General features: G+C 37.3%; 1 protein-coding gene across 3 annotated transcripts in view; it reads left to right on the top strand.

The window, feature by feature from the left end:
- LIN9 (lin-9 DREAM MuvB core complex component) overlaps positions 1-17,531 on the top strand; it is a 40,060-nt gene that overhangs the window by 9,202 nt on the left and 13,327 nt on the right. Inside the window, exons 2-7 of one of the 3 annotated variants that reach the window (XM_038177224.2) lie at positions 1,406-1,438; positions 2,540-2,634; positions 7,140-7,244; positions 9,108-9,241; positions 11,745-11,870; positions 16,436-16,593. In XM_038177224.2, coding sequence (XP_038033152.1) covers positions 1,406-1,438; positions 2,540-2,634; positions 7,140-7,244; positions 9,108-9,241; positions 11,745-11,870; positions 16,436-16,593 — 651 coding nt within the window. Of the gene's footprint in view, positions 1-1,405; positions 1,439-2,539; positions 2,635-7,139; positions 7,255-9,107; positions 9,242-11,744; positions 11,871-16,435; positions 16,594-17,531 lie in introns of those variants that run through there. The other 2 variants (XM_038177225.2, XM_038177226.2) reach the window with 2 other exon arrangements.

A 17,531-nucleotide genomic window follows, 5' to 3' on the forward strand; every position in this document is an offset into this window, starting at 1 on the left:
GTCTTTAATTAATCAGGTAATATCTTCTATCTTTGAGGTATAAATCAGTAGTACCATGCCACATCTCCATTATAAGAGCTGAATTCACTGTGAACAAGGTAAGCATAGAAGCGAGTTCCTGTACCAGCCACTTTTAGGCCTCCAAACTGTCAAAGGTGATGGATCAGAAAAGGAATGTGTAGGATGGGTAACAGAACAGTACAGCCCAGGTCTGTCACCTTACTTCTGACAGTTAATCCCACGTGTAATAGCCAAGTTAGATTTGGACAGCTTGGAAGATAGGGGGATGGGGCCCTCTAAACCATCAACGAGTGGAAACCAGTTCAGTTTTGTATCTCAAACTCAAGTGTGTGTGTGTATATATATATATATATATTTATATTTCAAATATTTTCGCTACAGTACAGTAAGATGGTAGTGAACACAATATGTTGGAAAAAAATAAGGAATGTAGGTATTTGGGTCTTTTTTATCCTCGCTACACCTGAGTTTTCTTCAAGGGTCCACCCAAAGCCAAAATACTGCATTCTCGTGGAAAGGGGCAATAATTCATTTCTAGCTCTGTGATATTCCCTGGAATGCGTCCCCTTGAGGCAAGGATCTCTGGCACAATAAAGTTAATGGGTTTAGGACTTAGATATGGAGCAGTGGCAAGCAAAGAAATTTTCAGACTTTTGGAGTCAAAAATTCTCATGGAATTTCCAAAGAGAAACTGAAGGAGGAACCTGGGGAAAGTGATGGGGAGAAGAGGATGCAATGCAAGAATGAAAGGTGTTGCAACAGTGGAATATGTGGAAGGTTAGACCTGATTTGAAAGAAAAGCAAGAATCTGTTGAAGTGCTGTCATGCAGAAATATCTTTCCCTTTGTCTTCTCCTACTATAATTGCTTCAAACAGTTTATTCTTAGAGAGACACTTGCAAATCGCAGAGCGTGAGGGCAGCAGTCAGGCCTGGCTTTGCCCTTTCTGGCCCAAAACCACTGCAGAGGTTCTGCAGGAGCAGTGAAATTCTGAAGGATGTGCTACCCAGTCTGAGCAGTGAAAGCAAAATAAAGCTCCCATCCGCATTTCTAATGCCTGCCTGCTGCATTTCTCTGCAAGGAGTTCCCACCAGGGGGCGACGGGCTAGCCATCTCCCTGCTTTTGGGTCAAGCTTAGCTTGCCTAAACTGCTGCTGCCATGGACTTTTTTGGCATTGAAGAGTTTTGAATTAGTAGGACAATAAAAAAAAAAGTTAATTACTGTATCCTAGTAAATTGTATAATACAGCTACAACTGCATGGAAGTATGTAGTTTGGACGTGAAGCCCATTCAGAATCTACTGTGTTAAATAAAAGCGCTCAGCATTTGTATTCTTTGAAATAACTTAGGATTTATGTGGATTTTCTGATGTGTTCTATTGCAGGTTCTTCAGCAAAAGCACTTGTGAGCTTGAAAGGTAAGCAACTAACGTTATTTACATGTACAAATGAAACAGCCACGCTGACCTTTAGGCATGCTTAGTTTCTGGCTTCAAAAACTTCAAGAAAATAGCACTGAAAAAGAGTGGGTTTTTTGTTTGTGTGTTTTTTTTGTTTGCCTTTTTTTTGGGGGGGGAGGGGGGCAAAATATTATTAGTTTTATTTATTATTTATTTATTAGTTTTATTATATATAGTTCTGTAGTTTGATAATCCTTGGTGGTTGAAACTGTGTATGTCGTGGTGTACTTGGACACTAATCTTCTGGGTGGTGTTCCTGAAGTATGTTTCTTCTTAAGTACCTTCTTAGGTATCAGGTTTGATGAGAAAATTGATGTAATTTTTTTCTGTCTTGAAGATGAGATAGGAAAAGGATTCTCAGTGAGCTCTAAACATGTGACAAAATTTACATTAGGAAGGAAATTCATAATCCCATTGCATTTCCTGTCAGCAAGTTGTATACTAACTCAAAAATCTTTTTCTTATATTGTTTCTTTGAAATTATTTTCATGCACGTGATATACAAATTTTGAACACTTACAATCTACCCAACAATAAAAAACTCTTAATATAAGTCTTATATTACACAAGGAAGAAGACATGGTCTGCTGAATCTGTTTTAATTAACATAGCTTGTTTCAGTTAAATTTATTTGATTTGTTGATGTGCATGCTATTAATTGCTTTTTAAAACGAAGGTAGCCAGGTCTGTTAAAGCTTTACCTGCTCCAAGATTCAGTTACAGCCATGATAAAGCTGTCTAGGTGCATGTCCCCCTGTACGTGGAAATAATGGAAGTAAAGGAGGTTCCTGAAATCTATTTTTTTTTCAGGAATAATAAAGTTTTGTTGATGTTTCTCCTTGTACTGAAAATTTCTTTCATTTTTTTTAGTTAATGTTCAGAACAATTTAATACAAATATTGAAATATAAAATCCATTTATAGTTGAATCCAAAGAAGACACTGCAAGTAACAAAAGATATATTAGTAGACGATGTTATGCTAGCTTTTGGGTAATAGCTCTGTTAAAACACACACGCATATGGCTATGTATATTAATGACACAAATTCTTCACAACAGAGGGAAGCTTATCCAATTCGTGGAATGAAAAATATAATTCTCTCCAGAAAACCCCCATTTGGAAGAGCAAGAATGCTGGTTCTGCCATGGAAATGGTAAGAAGCAATAAAAAGCCAACTTTTAGATTGGTTAAATACTGTAAAGTTAATCAAATGTAAGGATCAGAAAATTTGAGAATTCATACTTTTGTAATCTTAGAATGTTAAACTATATCCTTCAAAAGCAGTCTACACAGTTTCAACATGAGATGAAAGCATTATTTTTTTTTATAAATTAATAAGCAAACTAACTAAATTGTTGACCTTGTTCAAGAGCGCTCATAATCATTTTCCCTCTCTTTTGTTGAGAAAATGTGTGAAATGTCTGTACTGAATCTACAGACCTTGAACTTAAGAAACTCCATTTCTTATCAACTATTTGCTTTATCTCATGAAATATCTCATTTCTAATTTTGGCTGAGAACTGCTGCATGAGGAAAAGGAAGCAAAAACGTCACAGTGTACTTCTATCATTGCACCTTCTGCAGGAGAGATTTTAATAAAAATAAAGACATGGTAGGGAAATGTCCTGCAGGGTTCTGAGAGGACTCATAAGGGGACCTTAAGTTAAAGAATGTCCTTGGAGTGGGGGAATGAAAGGTAAAGGCCTTGAAGCCCCCAAGGCTTCCCCCATTGTTTAGGTTGACGGTTTCGACCTCTCTGAAACATTCCATTGTCATGTCTTTCCCCATTGCATCAAGTTCAGGCTTTTCTAGATTATTCTGTACTTCCCCTACCTTACCTAGTTACTTGATTTTTGGTTTGGTTTTGCCAGCAGCAGTATCGCACTTGATGCCTTGTTTGTCTACATATATATTACTGTGTGCTCTTTCTGCAACACCCTGGAGAGCATATGAAATGCTCCCTCAACAGCTATGCAGATCTTTCTCCTGTGCTCTTTTGGTGCTGCCTTCTTCCACGATAACTGCAACCAACTTGCCAATTCTCACCTGTTTTTTATTCAAATCACACAGAATCACACAGAATTTCTAGGTTGGAAGAGACCTCAAGATCATCGAGTCCAACCTCTGACCTAACACTAACAGTCCCCACTAAACCATATCCCTAAGCTCTACATCTAAACGTCTTTTAAAGACTTCCAGGGATGGTGACTCCACCACCTCCCTGGGCAGCCCGTTCCAGTGCCTAACAACCCTTTCAGTAAAGAAATTCTTCCTAACATCTAACCTAAAACTCCCCTGGCGTAACTTTAGCCCATTCCCCCTCGTCCTGTCACCAGGCACATGGGAGAACAGGCCAACCCCCACCTCGCTACAGCCTCCTTTAATGTACTTATACAGAGCAATAAGGTCACCCCTGAGCCTCCTCTTCTCTAGGCTGAACAAGCCCAGCTCCTTCAGCCGCTCCTCATAGGACTTGCTCTCCAGGCCCCTCACCAGCTTCGTCGCCCTTCTTTGGACCCGCTCAAGCACCTCGATGTCCTTCTTGTAGCGAGGGGCCCAAAACTGAACACAGTACTCGAGGTGCGGCCTCACCAGAGCCGAGTACAGGGGGACGATCACCTCCCTAGCCCTGCTGGTCACAGTGTTTCTGATACAAGCCAGGATGCCGTTGGCCTTCTTGGCCACCTGAGCACACTGCTGGCTCATATTCAGCCGACTGTCCGCCATCACTCCCAGGTCCTTCTCTGCCTGGCAGCTCTCCAACCACTCATCTCCCAGCCTGTAGCTCTGTTTGGGGTTATTGCGCCCCAGGTGCAGGACCCGGCACTTGGCCTTGTTGAACTTTTCAATCACAAGTTGTTTATTATGAACTGCTTGCTTATTTGAAGGGAAGAATTTTGTTTAGAAATTATGGTACTTGCTTGCTCTCCACACAATCAAAATATCTGAGAAGCATCCAGTAAAGCATTAAGCAACGTGACTAACATCTCCTGTGTAGTTTGCTCTGTGATTTTTATCCCTGAAGAGAGAAACTTACACAGAGAAGGTATCTATTTTGGTAGGATTCATATAGGTATATGTATACATATTGCTACGTGCTTATGCTGGAGAACTACAAAGGTCTACAAAATGCAGTTCCAGTGACTAGACCTTTGTGATGGCCCTTACTTCCTGCTGGAGTTCACATTAAGCCATAATATTTGTATGAAAGCTTTGTTAGTCTTCAGGTATGCTACCTGTAGGTATTGAAAATAAGGATTCAAACTTTGAACTTGACTCTGTATTCTGTAGAAAGCTCGGACATGATCAAAGGATAGACATAAAATGATGTTTTAGCAGTGGCACGTGTTGCTGAGATGTGATGTAGTCTTCTATACTAGGTTGAGATCCATGAACACTGGAAGTTTTGCAGCTGTGTTGTACTACCAACTGAAAACTCTTCCCCATATGCCTGACCTGTTCAGTTAAGGTAGATGATGCTTCCTTTCAACACCTGTTCTTTCATTCTGCTGTTAGGCGTCTGTTATCCAGACTGATAAAAGTTCGTTGTTTTGGATAGTTCCTTGGAATAGAATTTAGGAGCTTCCGTTGAGGTTTATAAAACAGTTCACTTGATCTGTACCATAGCCTTAGCATAAGGTTGAAGGAACTTCCATGTTTTGTCTAGGTGGAGTATTTGTGTTTGTGTGTTGGTACGTGGTGTTCATGGGGTCTAGTGCCACCAAGACGTTTGTGAGGAAAAAAAATGTTGTTCTAGAATCAGCGTTTCAAATATCAGGACCAAAATATAATTGCAAATATTTAAGAGAACCTGACACCTCATCCTGTAGGCAGAATGCTATGATTAAAAAAAAATTGGAGTTTAGCGATGTAAGAGTTTTTATTGTTGAAATAGGTTTGTGGATTTATTTCCTTGCTCAAAAGTTAGAATAGTTCTGACCTTTTTTTTTAATGATGATGGTTTGTCAAGGACAGCAGAAATATTATAAAAGAAATGAGAAGATGCAATTGAAATCTAACGTTGTTTTTAAGATCTAATAAATCTAAAAGAAGAGAACTCAATGCATTTATGTGCAGAGAGAAAAACAGCATCCAGCAAAATTAACATGATAAACTAATTACTATGCTAATATGCTGTGGGCACAGTTTAGTTCCCTTGCCAGCGTGTGTCACTTTTCTGTTTGTAAAGTATACAAGGAATAGGAGTTTCCTTCTGTGTGCTGAATGTGCTTAGGTGTCTAGCGCATATATGGCACTGCTGTTACTTAAATACACTTAAATACAGCAGTGTAATTATGTTTATAAAATATACAGTGTAACTTTCAGTAAGAAAGATGCACTTCCCTGGGAAAGCTCCAGCTGCTCTGGTGGCACAGGACAGATCAATTTCTTGCTACTGCTAATTAATTCAATTGGGAGTATCTATTTTCAAACATATATTTAAGAATTACATTTAATAAGTTTGTGACTGACTAAAGTAAGTGCATATTGGTGATGTTTTACTTTGTTGTGTTGATTTATTTTGTTTCTGATTGCTGTTAAGGGCTGGCTTATCTTTGTCATCAGTATTCTTCATGTTTGGGTGCTACAGATTTCATACCCATGTGGTTTGCATACAATTTGTAGCATTTCCACCATTTCTACTGAAAGAAGCAAAATCTGCATTTATTTGGCCTTTACTCATCACTTTTGTTAATATTTTGAATTACGAGGAATGCTACGTAGTGCAGTCATGGAGTTCTACAGGGGAGAGACATCTCAGCTACAGCTGGCTCCTGTGCTGGGCCACAAAGTCTTTGCTGAAGGGAAAGCTTCCTGCTTTTAGCACTAATAGCCAGTCTAGCCAGACGTAGGTTACTGTTTTGTCCTTGTTGAAAGCTCTTTTTTTTTGTTGTTGTTGTTGTAGGGTTAAATGTTGTGGAATAACTAAACAGAAGTGGTTGAAAAGGGGAAGACAATCATGACATATATTTGCAATATGATTTCTCATTTTCAGTCAGCCTTCTCTTTAAGCTATAATGTCTTACCACCACACAAGTAAATTTTAGCATAAATTCTAAATTCTTCTCTTATCTGATATTTTTATATAACTTACTCAAGCTACACTTTCTTCAGGCATTAGCTTCTCAGCATTTTGCAGCGTAGGCATTTTCAGTGAGTTTAAAATTAAAAAAAAAGAAAATTAGATTCCTAAGAAGTTCTTGAAAGAAATTTTATATAAAGCTAATGTTTTTACTGGAAACATACCAAAACACAGTTTGAATAAACATTTTTACCCCAAATTTAGAACAAACTGCTTGAGAGATGTGCTTATAAACAAGTACTATTTTAAGCTTTGATACACAAGTTTTTTGACACCTAACTTCTCTGGAAACAAGTGAGAGTCACATTCTAAATTCTTTTGTGGAACTGAGCCAGCAGTACAGCAATGGGTTATAGTTAGCATTGGAAAGCCCAGAATCTTAAATTCCTTCCTCTCTTCTCTCAGCCCTTAGGTTTGTAACTGCTAGGAGGCACTGTTTATTGTGTACCATGTGCCTTAAATCCAGTAGGTGGCAAGAGAAAACACGTTCCATTTCTATCACTGTGAATTCTGTGCATGTACAGAGAAATCAGTGTTTTTTTCTTGTAATTCATTCTTAATTTTGATACATGCAGCCCTTCAGAAATTCAAAACGGAGTCGACTCTTCTGTGAAGATGATGACAGACAAATAAACACAAGGTCACCCAAAAGAAATCAGAAGGTTGCGATGGTTCCACAGGTACCTACATGTATGCAGATATTTTTTTACCAAAAAGGGGAACAAGCCTATCTGTGTTAGCGGAAGATTAGAATATATTTGTTTTTCAAGTTGCATTACCAGTTTATGAATATGCCTGTGAGGAAAGCTGTTGCTAGGAGTAAGCCACAATTCAAAACAGATTTGTATTTTTTTTCCTCACAACTGGGGTACTACGTTTATTTGTGAGAGTACTTGTTCTTTTTGATCCTGGACATAAGCATACAGAGCTGGAAAGCAGTCCATAATTGCCTGTCTTGCTCCTGTGAACAATCGTATTCTGTAATCTGCACAAACTTTTTCCACTTCAGTTAAAAATTGACTACAGTTCTTCCACAAACTAACTACACCATTTAGAAGGCTGCTGTAGAACTTTGTGTTCCAATAGCTAGGAACTAGCTTTAGATTAGTAGCCAAAATGTATTCATGGCCATCTGCACCTTCTTGATCCTGTAACAATTCTGTCCTCTGCTTCAAACAGCTTGGTTTTCTATTCTTCTCCTTGGCTGTCTACTCCTTGGTATAGCATGAAAGAGCAGCAGTAATTTTTCTCACCCTTTATTTGCTATGTTAGACAGGGCAACATCTCTTTGTCTCAAAGATTTGACTCTGTAATACCTTTATCATCCAAATCACTTCTCTGTATGTACCATCACCTTATGAGCCTGGATTTGCCACAGTGAAAAGACAGTATTGGAATATTGGTCGTACTTCCTTTCTGAACTGTAGTGTGTAGTGTAGAATAGGGAGGACTTAGCAATTGCTGTTTTGCAGGGTATGTTTTGTTACAGAGGAGGACCGAGGCATTTTTCTCTTTTGCTACTATGATTTCTTAACAGTAGAAAGGCCTGGATAATGTCCTAAGCCCAGTTAGTTAGTACTTAAATGTCTGGTTCAGGATGTCCTGTGGATTGCTAGATAAGCCTGTGTGAGTGACTGCAGTTACTGTAGCCCACAGATCTTGCCATTGTGCTAGGCTTTGTTTCCTGAAGCAGAAGAAAGTGGAACTGTATCTAGAAGGCAGTAGTTAAGTGCAGCAGGAGCCAACAAGATGGCAACTGTATGCTTTATTCTATTATTGCTGCTACTAAATGTCATTTTTGAGCATTTAGACAAGGATAACAACAAGTTATGGCATGGGGACCCGGTTAAACTAATATTCTCAAAAAAACATTGCTTTTTCAAGTAAGTTTTCCTATCAGTTAAGACAGCCATCCCTGCGAGGAAATTACAGAATTATTTTTCTGCAGTCTTGTTTAAACACAGCATTGTGTAGTATGCACGTGATCTAAGACAAATGTTTTGGGGTTTATAAAATAGCTTTCAACTTAGTTAAAAATTGATTATGTCCATGCTAGGTACTCTTCCATTTTATAAAAAGGCAACACTCTACTCAGGGCTTTGACTTGATTACATCAAATTAGTAAGAGAGGAATCACTAGTGCAAATGAGGGAGTTGGCGTTGCTGGCATTTGAGTCACCAAATCACACATGCCAACTTGAGACAACATTCAGTGGTGCCTCAAACATTTGAGGTCTGTGTGCAGTTAGTGCCAATACTGTTGTTACTAATAATGTGGTTTCACTGCTGGAAAATGTTTCCCTTAGAAGAGCTTCGTGTAGAGATAATTTATATTGATCCTGTTAAAGTTTGCCATCTGTTTGGATTGCATTGCAGTAAGGACAATCGTAGATCTGCAACACAAAAAATTGTCATGAAACAATACATGCAATTAAGATATAACAGTTATTAATATATGAACTTTTATTAAAAAATAGTTTAACAATTTGAATATTGAAGAATATTAGAACATGTTTAACTGTTTCCTTTATTTTACTGTATAGAAGTTTAATACAACAATGCCAACGCCAGACAAGAAGGTGTCACAGAAGATTGGTTTACGGCTTCGTAACCTGCTCAAACTTCCTAAAGCTCACAAGTGGTGCATATACGAATGGTTCTATTCAAATATAGATAAGTATGTATTCTTTATATAAGTATTTTATTAGTGTAAAAACAAGTAATTTTCTGAAGTTGAGCTACAATTTTCCATGTACTGGTTAAACATGCCAAAGTTTATTCTTAAATTTTTAGATCTTGAAAATTACTTTATTGTTTGTTTGTTTTTATAATGAGCAACCTAGTTGGGTAGCTCTTTTAGTCTTCAATGGAACATCTTCCTTCATGGAAATATTTTCCTTTTTATGATCTCTGCCTCTACCAAATAGAAGATTTTATTCATATACTTTTACCTTCTGAAGCCTGAAGTTATCAGAACGCTTCAGCTTTTTTGAACCCTTGGGTCAGTGGTACACAATGGAGATGGAAAGGAGACTGCTTCTTTGCAAAATGCTGCTTCCCTAAAAGTTAAACATTTTTATCTTGTGTATTTATTTCCCATTACCCTGTTTTTACTGTGATCACCAACAGGGTGCTGGGTTATGACTATTCAGGTCACCACTACATGTCGGAATCTTTCTTGGATCACCTAATCTATAGCTCTCAGGTTGTTTCCACAGTCTATATTTCAGTATTTTGGTACTTGTTCTCTTAACACCAGTGTAGCAAGGTGGAATGAATTGTTTGAAAGAACCATTTTAATTTAGTCCCTAATCACATAAAAACTAAAAATTCTAAAATGTAAAAATTGGTTGACTATTATATGAAACACTAACATTCAATACTCGGAAGGATGGCTTCAGAGTTAACGAGCATTCTTTTCCAGAACCTATTCATAATGAAATACTGTTCTTTTTTCCTATTTTAATCAGGATACCTATAGCTTCAGCAGGCAGTCATAGCAACAGAAGAACATTTTAGGATATGTTTACCTCAAGCAGAAAAATTGCATGTTCATTTTAGTTTGTTTATAATTCTTCTGTAGAAGTTCTTTTGAATTAATTAGTCTTTACGTAATTTTTTTCCCTTGGTCTTATTTGGAAAACAAACAAACAAAAACATTATTCCTAGTAGTAATTTCAATATCTGATGCTTATAATTTTGATATTTATAACAGTCCAAGAACTTTTTTTTTTCTCAAATAATTGTCTGTGGAGCTTTAGGTCTATCAGTAAACTAAAACTTGTGTTTAGCAGGTGACTCTAAAAAACCTTTTTGATAGTTACCTCACATTACTGGTATGATTATGTTAAGATATTACCATGGTATAGCTTACTAAGAAAGTACATGTACATATCTGCAGAAGAAAAACTGATTTATGTTGTGAGTGATACGATCTAAACAATATGAAGCATAGAAGAGTTTAAAGCATAGAGCTGTAAGCTGACAAAATACGGCGCTCTCTATAAAGCTCAACGTATTTTAATCAAATCTTATCCTCAGTTGACATCATCTATTTAAACGCCATATGCCTGCTATAAGTTTTTAAAATATTGTAATCTTTCAAACTATCATCTGATTATATATCATCTCTGATCATAGAACCCCCCTAACCAGATACAGCTGTAGCTTGCTTACACCACATAGCAGACCTTCCAGTATTATCAATAGGTTTATAGTTTGCCTGTTTAAAGTCGTGATAGTTTTTTTAAAAAAAAAAATCAAATACAGTTTCTTTCTCTTAAAAAAAAAAAGTCAGTCTTTACAACTTTCCTTGAAGTCTAATGTTAAAGACATTAAAACTGGATAAAAAAATAAAAATAAAACCTTTATACACTTATCTTTTGCTTGAGTGCCACTGATCATCCTTAGCAGTTTACTTTCATTTCATGACACAGTGGCAGATCCTTTTACTGTAAAAATATTCTCTTCCATTCATGCCTGAGTTTCCTTATCTCCATGAACCTTCCCTCTCTCCTGACACCCAACACATTCAGTTGAAAGTGGTGTTGCTTCCAAGATCCTCTGTGTCCTGAGATATTTCCCTCTAAAACCCCAGTACCCTGTAGAGAATAGAGGAAAGTGGCTTTTCCTCAGATGCAGTTATTCTCTTGTTCTTACCAGGTGAGATTTATTTCACTTGCTATGGTCTTTAATCATCAGCCTGCTATTAGGCCAGCATATCCATTGCTGCTCCCTTGTCTCCTCAGCCCAAGAAGAATGTGGTACTACAAAGTAAAAGACCTTCATAGAACATAAGGTATATTGTTGTGTTATGACAGGTCATAGCATCAAAGAAAAATTCATAACTTGTGTAGGTAGTGTCACTTCTGTAATAGTGATCCTCTGCTTTATCATGGAGCCATGGTGTGATGGAATAAAAATCTCCTGTATAGCTACTGACAGTGACAAGTTGGCTCAATTTCCTGTATTTTTGGAACCCTCTGTTGAGAATCTGGTTTATAATTGAATGGATTTATGAAAAGGGTACTATTTTTCTATTCCTCGGTATTGCCTTGCACCTATTGTCCTTTCCTTTACTCTTAAAACCTCACCATATGTTTATGGTTTCCTTTAGTGGGTTGCAGTACTTTCATGACACTTCATTGGCTTTGCTGAAGTTTCTTTTGATGTTTCAACAGACCACTATTTGAAGGAGATAATGATTTCTGTGTATGCCTGAAAGAATCTTTTCCAAACTTGAAAACCAGAAAATTGACAAGAGTAGAGTGGGGAAAAATCAGACGATTGATGGGAAAGCCACGGAGGTAATTTTCTCCCCCTCCCTCCCTCTCCCTTTCCCTCTCTCTTCAGTCAATGATTACATGTAGTTTTCATGTTACCCGAATTGTTCTTTTTTAAATTATTTTGCATGCAGGTAGTAAAGCTCAATAATAGCTGAGTGTAGAACAACATTTTATTGAAATGGTGTTCTCTGAGTGTGCACAATGCTTCCCACCCCTGACCCCCCTCCCATTCCTTGTGTGTGTGCGTTCAGTCCATGCAGTTGTGATGAGCCTGTACTTTAAACATTCTCCTCCCATCCTATGTAACTTGAGTGTTCAAGCTGGGCTATGTTGAAATTATTACTATCTTCCATGTTGCATTGCTTCCTGGCATGAAGCCAGGCCAATTTTCCACTACGTGTTTTTTGGATATAACTAGCTCTTTGTGGGGAGAACAAATGCATGTTTTCTTCTCATTTTTTTATTATTTTTTAAACCACTTTTTAGATTCTCAGCTTTCCCTGGCTGCCAAAACAGGAGTGAGGAAAGTCACCCATATAATACTGAACATCATAGTCAAGAATCCAGAGTTGAATGAAAAGCATAGGTTTTTTTCTCTGATTAAGAATTCTTAGATTTTAAACCCAATGATTCAGTTCAGTCTTTTCATGGAATCTGTACAATTTAGGATAGAGAAGAGAAAGCTCAGGAGGGATCCCATCTGTGTGTACAAATCCCTCAGGAAAGGTGAGAGGACAGGCTCTTTTCAGTGATGTCTAGAGACAGGGTAAGAAGCAGTGGGCACAAACTGAAACACAGGAGGGTGCTGTCTGAATGTAAGGAATCAGATTTTTACCGTTAGGGTGATTGATCACTGTAACAGGTTGATGAGAGAAGCTGTGGAGTTTCCCACCTTGGAGTTACTCAAAGGCCATATGGATGTGGTCATGAGCAGCCTGCTCTCAGTGTCCCTGTTTGAACAGGGGAGTTGGACCAAGTAACTTCCAAAGATCCCTTTCAATCTCAACCAGTCTGTGATTCCCTAAATTCTGAAAGATCAGGATGAGCAAGTAGTGTTTAGGTAAGAAAAGACTGGTTTATTTATATGAATTACTAAAAATGAAAACTGAAGCACTGAATCAATTTCATAGGTCACTGTGTCGAGTCAGATTGTATTTTGTCTGATGGAGGCTATTTAATCTTACATGGCCATTTAATCTTACATGGCTTTACATAATTATAAACACTACTCCATGGAGGGCAGCACAGCCACCTTAAAAATGGCTCCTTTTGGAAAGGTGTTCATGTCATTTAAGCTTAATTGTGAGTTTTTAGTTCTTCTATCATTATTATGCTTCACTGAGAGGGAGCTGGTGTAGCTGGAGCTTAAATCATCATTTACTCATATTCATTTGGCTTTTGCCAAAAGTAAGTACCACTGTATAATAGATGTATATACTTTTTTTTTTGTTGTTAAGCTGTCATATAGTCATTTTTTTTGAAAAGAGAGCCTCATGCTTAAGAAGCCACAGTTCTAAATGGTCAGGAAGTTTTTACATCAATTCTAAACTACAGGCACTTGACTAGATGGAGAGTCTGGTTTTGTTAACCAAAAGGTTATGTGATCTTGCTTTTTGTCAGCCTCAAATAGGCATTTGTTTGTTTTTCATTTCTTTAATAATTAAAAAAATACTGGCAACGTTTTTCAAGATCTCTGGAGAGGTCCCTGGGCTCAGTTATAACAGGTTTTGAATGATCTAAATCAGTTGAATGCTTTTTCAAGACAGTTTTCATCTAGCTCTAGAGCAAAGTCTTCTGACATTACTATTCTGTTAGAAATGTCTTGTCTGCTCTCAGTCATACGCAAGTAAGCCAAATTCCATGGCCATACTAATATCTTCCCAGGAGGGAGGAAAAAACATACAGCATATTACATTCACAGTGTTAATGGCAGAGAGAATAATAGTTTCTCTGTGTGATAGCTGTGCACATGGTTGTCTTTCTTCTTCCATTTTGTGTTAAATATATTGTAATATTTTCTTATGTCTGCTGCTACTTTAAATGTCCTATCACACCAGCAACAGTGTGGTTGGTTGGCACAACAGTATTCTTCCTGCGAGCCTGCAAAGCTTGTAAGATTCCAGTAGACTCTGGGGAAAGATATACTCCAAGAAAAGGAAGAGGTAATAGTTAGTCTTGTCTACTCTATATAAATTTCAGTGGGGTTGTGAAATAGGAATGGGTGTGAATTAAGCTCAGATATGTCTGTCCTGACATTGTATGATGGTGATGATTCCTATGTTCAAACTTCTGTGACCAAACTAGAAGCCTAAAAGAGTGTTCAACCTCTTAAATAAGTCTATGGAAAACTAAAGAGGTTGCAATGTGATCTCTGCCATAGTTTTCACCTTCATTTTTTTTTTTAGGAGTGGTACAAAGATGAGAGGACCTTTTTTAAGGACATTTTGAGGGAGAAGGGCTTGGAGACTTCTTTGAACATAAGGCAGAAGTACATTGTAAATACTTTCTACCTCCATGACCCACAGCATTTGGGAGTCTCTTTGAGAACATCTGGGCTAGTAGTGAAACATTCCTAATGTTTATGTTGTAGGGTCTTCAGTGTTGTTGATTACGTCTATTCTTTTTTTCCTCCCTTATTTTTGTCTTGCTGTGATTAGTCACTTTGTTCTCCTCAATGCAATTGAAATACCCTGACCTGCATTTTGCTACTTAACATCAAGAGCACATGACAAGCCCTATCTCACACTTGTTCCTCTCCAGTAGTAAATACAGAGCAAATAATGTCTTTAAATAGGAATATTCAAATAAGCTTTGCATAAATCCCCCAACCACCATATATCTCTACTATATCCCTTTCCAGATATGTTGAATTTCTAATGAGGATCACTAGGCAATACACAACTCCAGGGTAAATTCATTCTGCTCTTCAGTGGTACACCAGTGAATGGACACCCCCAAAACTGCTCAATCCACTACACGTTTATAGACTATACAACAAATTGGGATTTGAAAATATTGAAAAAGAACCTTTGTTGCAGTGCATTACTGCCCAGGTCTGGTAGAAGTACAGCATAGCTTCAGTTCATTTCTGTTCATGCTTTTTTTTTTTTTATGTCTTCCCTGGGGCTTAGATCTCATTGTGTTTAATGTTGTACATACTGATCAAAACAGATGGTTCATGCCCCCTAAGAACTTTGAAACCATGAATAAGATAAAAGGCAAATGATGTATGCACGTAGACAGCAAGTGTGAAACTGCTGCTTGGTGTGAAAGGAAATGGTCTCAGCACATCGGCAGCTTAAGAGAAACCATCTTATATATACTGCAAGAAAGAGAAATTTTGGAGAATAGCAAAGTGGCTTTGTGAAGTGCTTTGAGTGAAGGGTATAGAGAAAGCATGTTTATTTCAGCATATAGTAAGAGTAATAAGCAGACTTGCAAATAGGAGCTGATTGCTCAGTGCTACACCATAGATAAATAACTAAGCGAGATCTTGAAAGGTTTTAAAATGGAAAATAGTTGACAGTATAGTAATAGGAACCAGTGGAGGAGTTATCAGCATCTTCTAAAACAGCCTTGTAAAGCAGCACTTCTTATTGATCAGTAATCAGTATATACCTATACAAGTTCTACAGAGAACGTTTAAATTGCACTTGACTGGAGTAAAGCAATTAAGAAAGGTGTAGTAAATTATTTCATTAATAACTACTTCTGCAGTTAAGCAGACCTACAGTAGCAACCTGTATTCCTTTTTCAAAGGGCTTCTGTTGTTGACACAAGAATTATATTCCTTTTTAATAACGAGCAGTAGATAGGATCAAATCCTAATGTCTGTGCTTTTAGTATTCTCCTCACGCATCAGTAGATTACAGTGAAAGTGGATGGAAACAAGTAAGGGCTTTGGGACCGAAACAAAGTGAAGTATGAACTGTTAGAGGTTATTGGATTTTTACACAGTTTCTCAATTCCGAACAAATTTATATTGTTATTGTGATCAATGTCAGAGCAATTCACCTGCATAATAGAGATTTTGGTGTCTGAGTTGTACTCTGAATGTATGCAAGTGGAAGAGACAGGGAAGTGACGTTTTACATTGAGCCTGATGCTCTTTCTTACAAAGTCAGTTTAAGTCAGTTTAACCGATCTAACTGATCCAATGGGTTCTATTCTCTATTGGCAAGAAGTGGCAGGCAGAGACCTCACAGTAAGTTCTGAGTACCAGCACTGAACTGGTATTCAGGGTAGGCTGGATGTGAGACTTGCTTTAGAGACCTGCTTTACCTTTGTTGTGACAAATTTCCTTCTGAAATACTAGTGCAAACAGCATTTCTGAGTGTTTGTTGTTGCGTTGTGGTTTTTGCTTTTGTTTTTTTTTGCTTTGTTTTTAAGTAAACTGTTATTCTAGGATAATTTTGGGGACTCAAGCTGTCCAAATCTGTTCACTGAAATCGTTCTCTCTTGAGCACCTCAAGCTTTTTCATTTTCTCTCACTGAGTTGTAAACTGTGCTTATTTATTTGTTATGTCTTTGTGTATGTACATTTTCAGTGTTGAATTTAAGTATACTTTTACCTAATTGTATTGTAGATGTTCCTCTGCCTTCTTTGAAGAAGAGAGATCAGCGTTAAAACAGAAGCGGCAGAAAATAAGGCTTTTGCAGCAGCGTAAAGTTGCAGATATTTCACAGTTCAAAGATCTTCCAGAAGAAATTCCATTACCACTTGTAATAGGAACAAAAGTTACAGGTAACTTCCTAAAAACAAACAAATAAAAACTAAGATTCTGCAAATTTTAGTTAATCATAGAATACCTAGTGTGTATAGGTAAAAATACATTTAAAAGATTACAAATTGTGTGTTTTTATTGCTAGCTCATTGAGAAAGTGCTTGTGAGGATTACCTAGTATTTGTAACACAGTGACAGGGTTTTGAGATATAAATTTATTATGATTTATTATTTCTGGTGTTCATAATCCAGATTTTTATTTTTTTTAAGTCTAGTATATCTAAAAAATCCTGGAGAGAGAGAGAGATGCTTCAATGCAAAGAGCTGAGTACTGTCTGAAAGTTTAAAATCTGACCTAATATAAAACTTAAGCTTTGTTTTCCATAAACATAAAAATACCTGTTTCAAAGCAGTTATGCAATTAATTTCTCAGTGTAGTTAGACTTGTATGCTAAACATGACATTGTCTTACACAAAAAATTGCACATAACTGAGGAAGGAGTACTGTTAAATACATTCCTTTGGAAAATATGCTCAGCTTTGTTAAATCTTACAAAATCTTGAATTCCTCCATCCTATCTGTTTGTGGTGCAGGGTTCCTTTTACTTGAGCACGGTATCTCCCATTCAGGCCATTTCTGTTCATTCCCTTCTGACTTCTTCAGCATCACTGTCCTTAATTGTTGCTGATGAGCAGGCATGCAAAATACTGTAACTCCTTACTCTCCTAGAGATGAATCCCTGAGCTGTGTTCATCATTGTCTTTTACTAAATATGCAGTTATCAGTGGAAGACATCAAATAGAAATGGTATACAAAGTCACTCAGAAATTGATTTTTGCCTGCAGAATCTGACTGTCAGAAGGTTTGGGTATTAAATACTGTTCTACATAGATGTAAATGTAGTGCTAAGGAGTAGATTTGGGAAATATTCGACTTGCAAGACTAAATTTGACAAAA

Source organism: Anas platyrhynchos, chromosome 3 (genome assembly GCF_047663525.1).
Source record: "Anas platyrhynchos isolate ZD024472 breed Pekin duck chromosome 3, IASCAAS_PekinDuck_T2T, whole genome shotgun sequence".
In the NCBI taxonomy this organism is placed as follows: domain Eukaryota; kingdom Metazoa; phylum Chordata; class Aves; order Anseriformes; family Anatidae; genus Anas; species Anas platyrhynchos.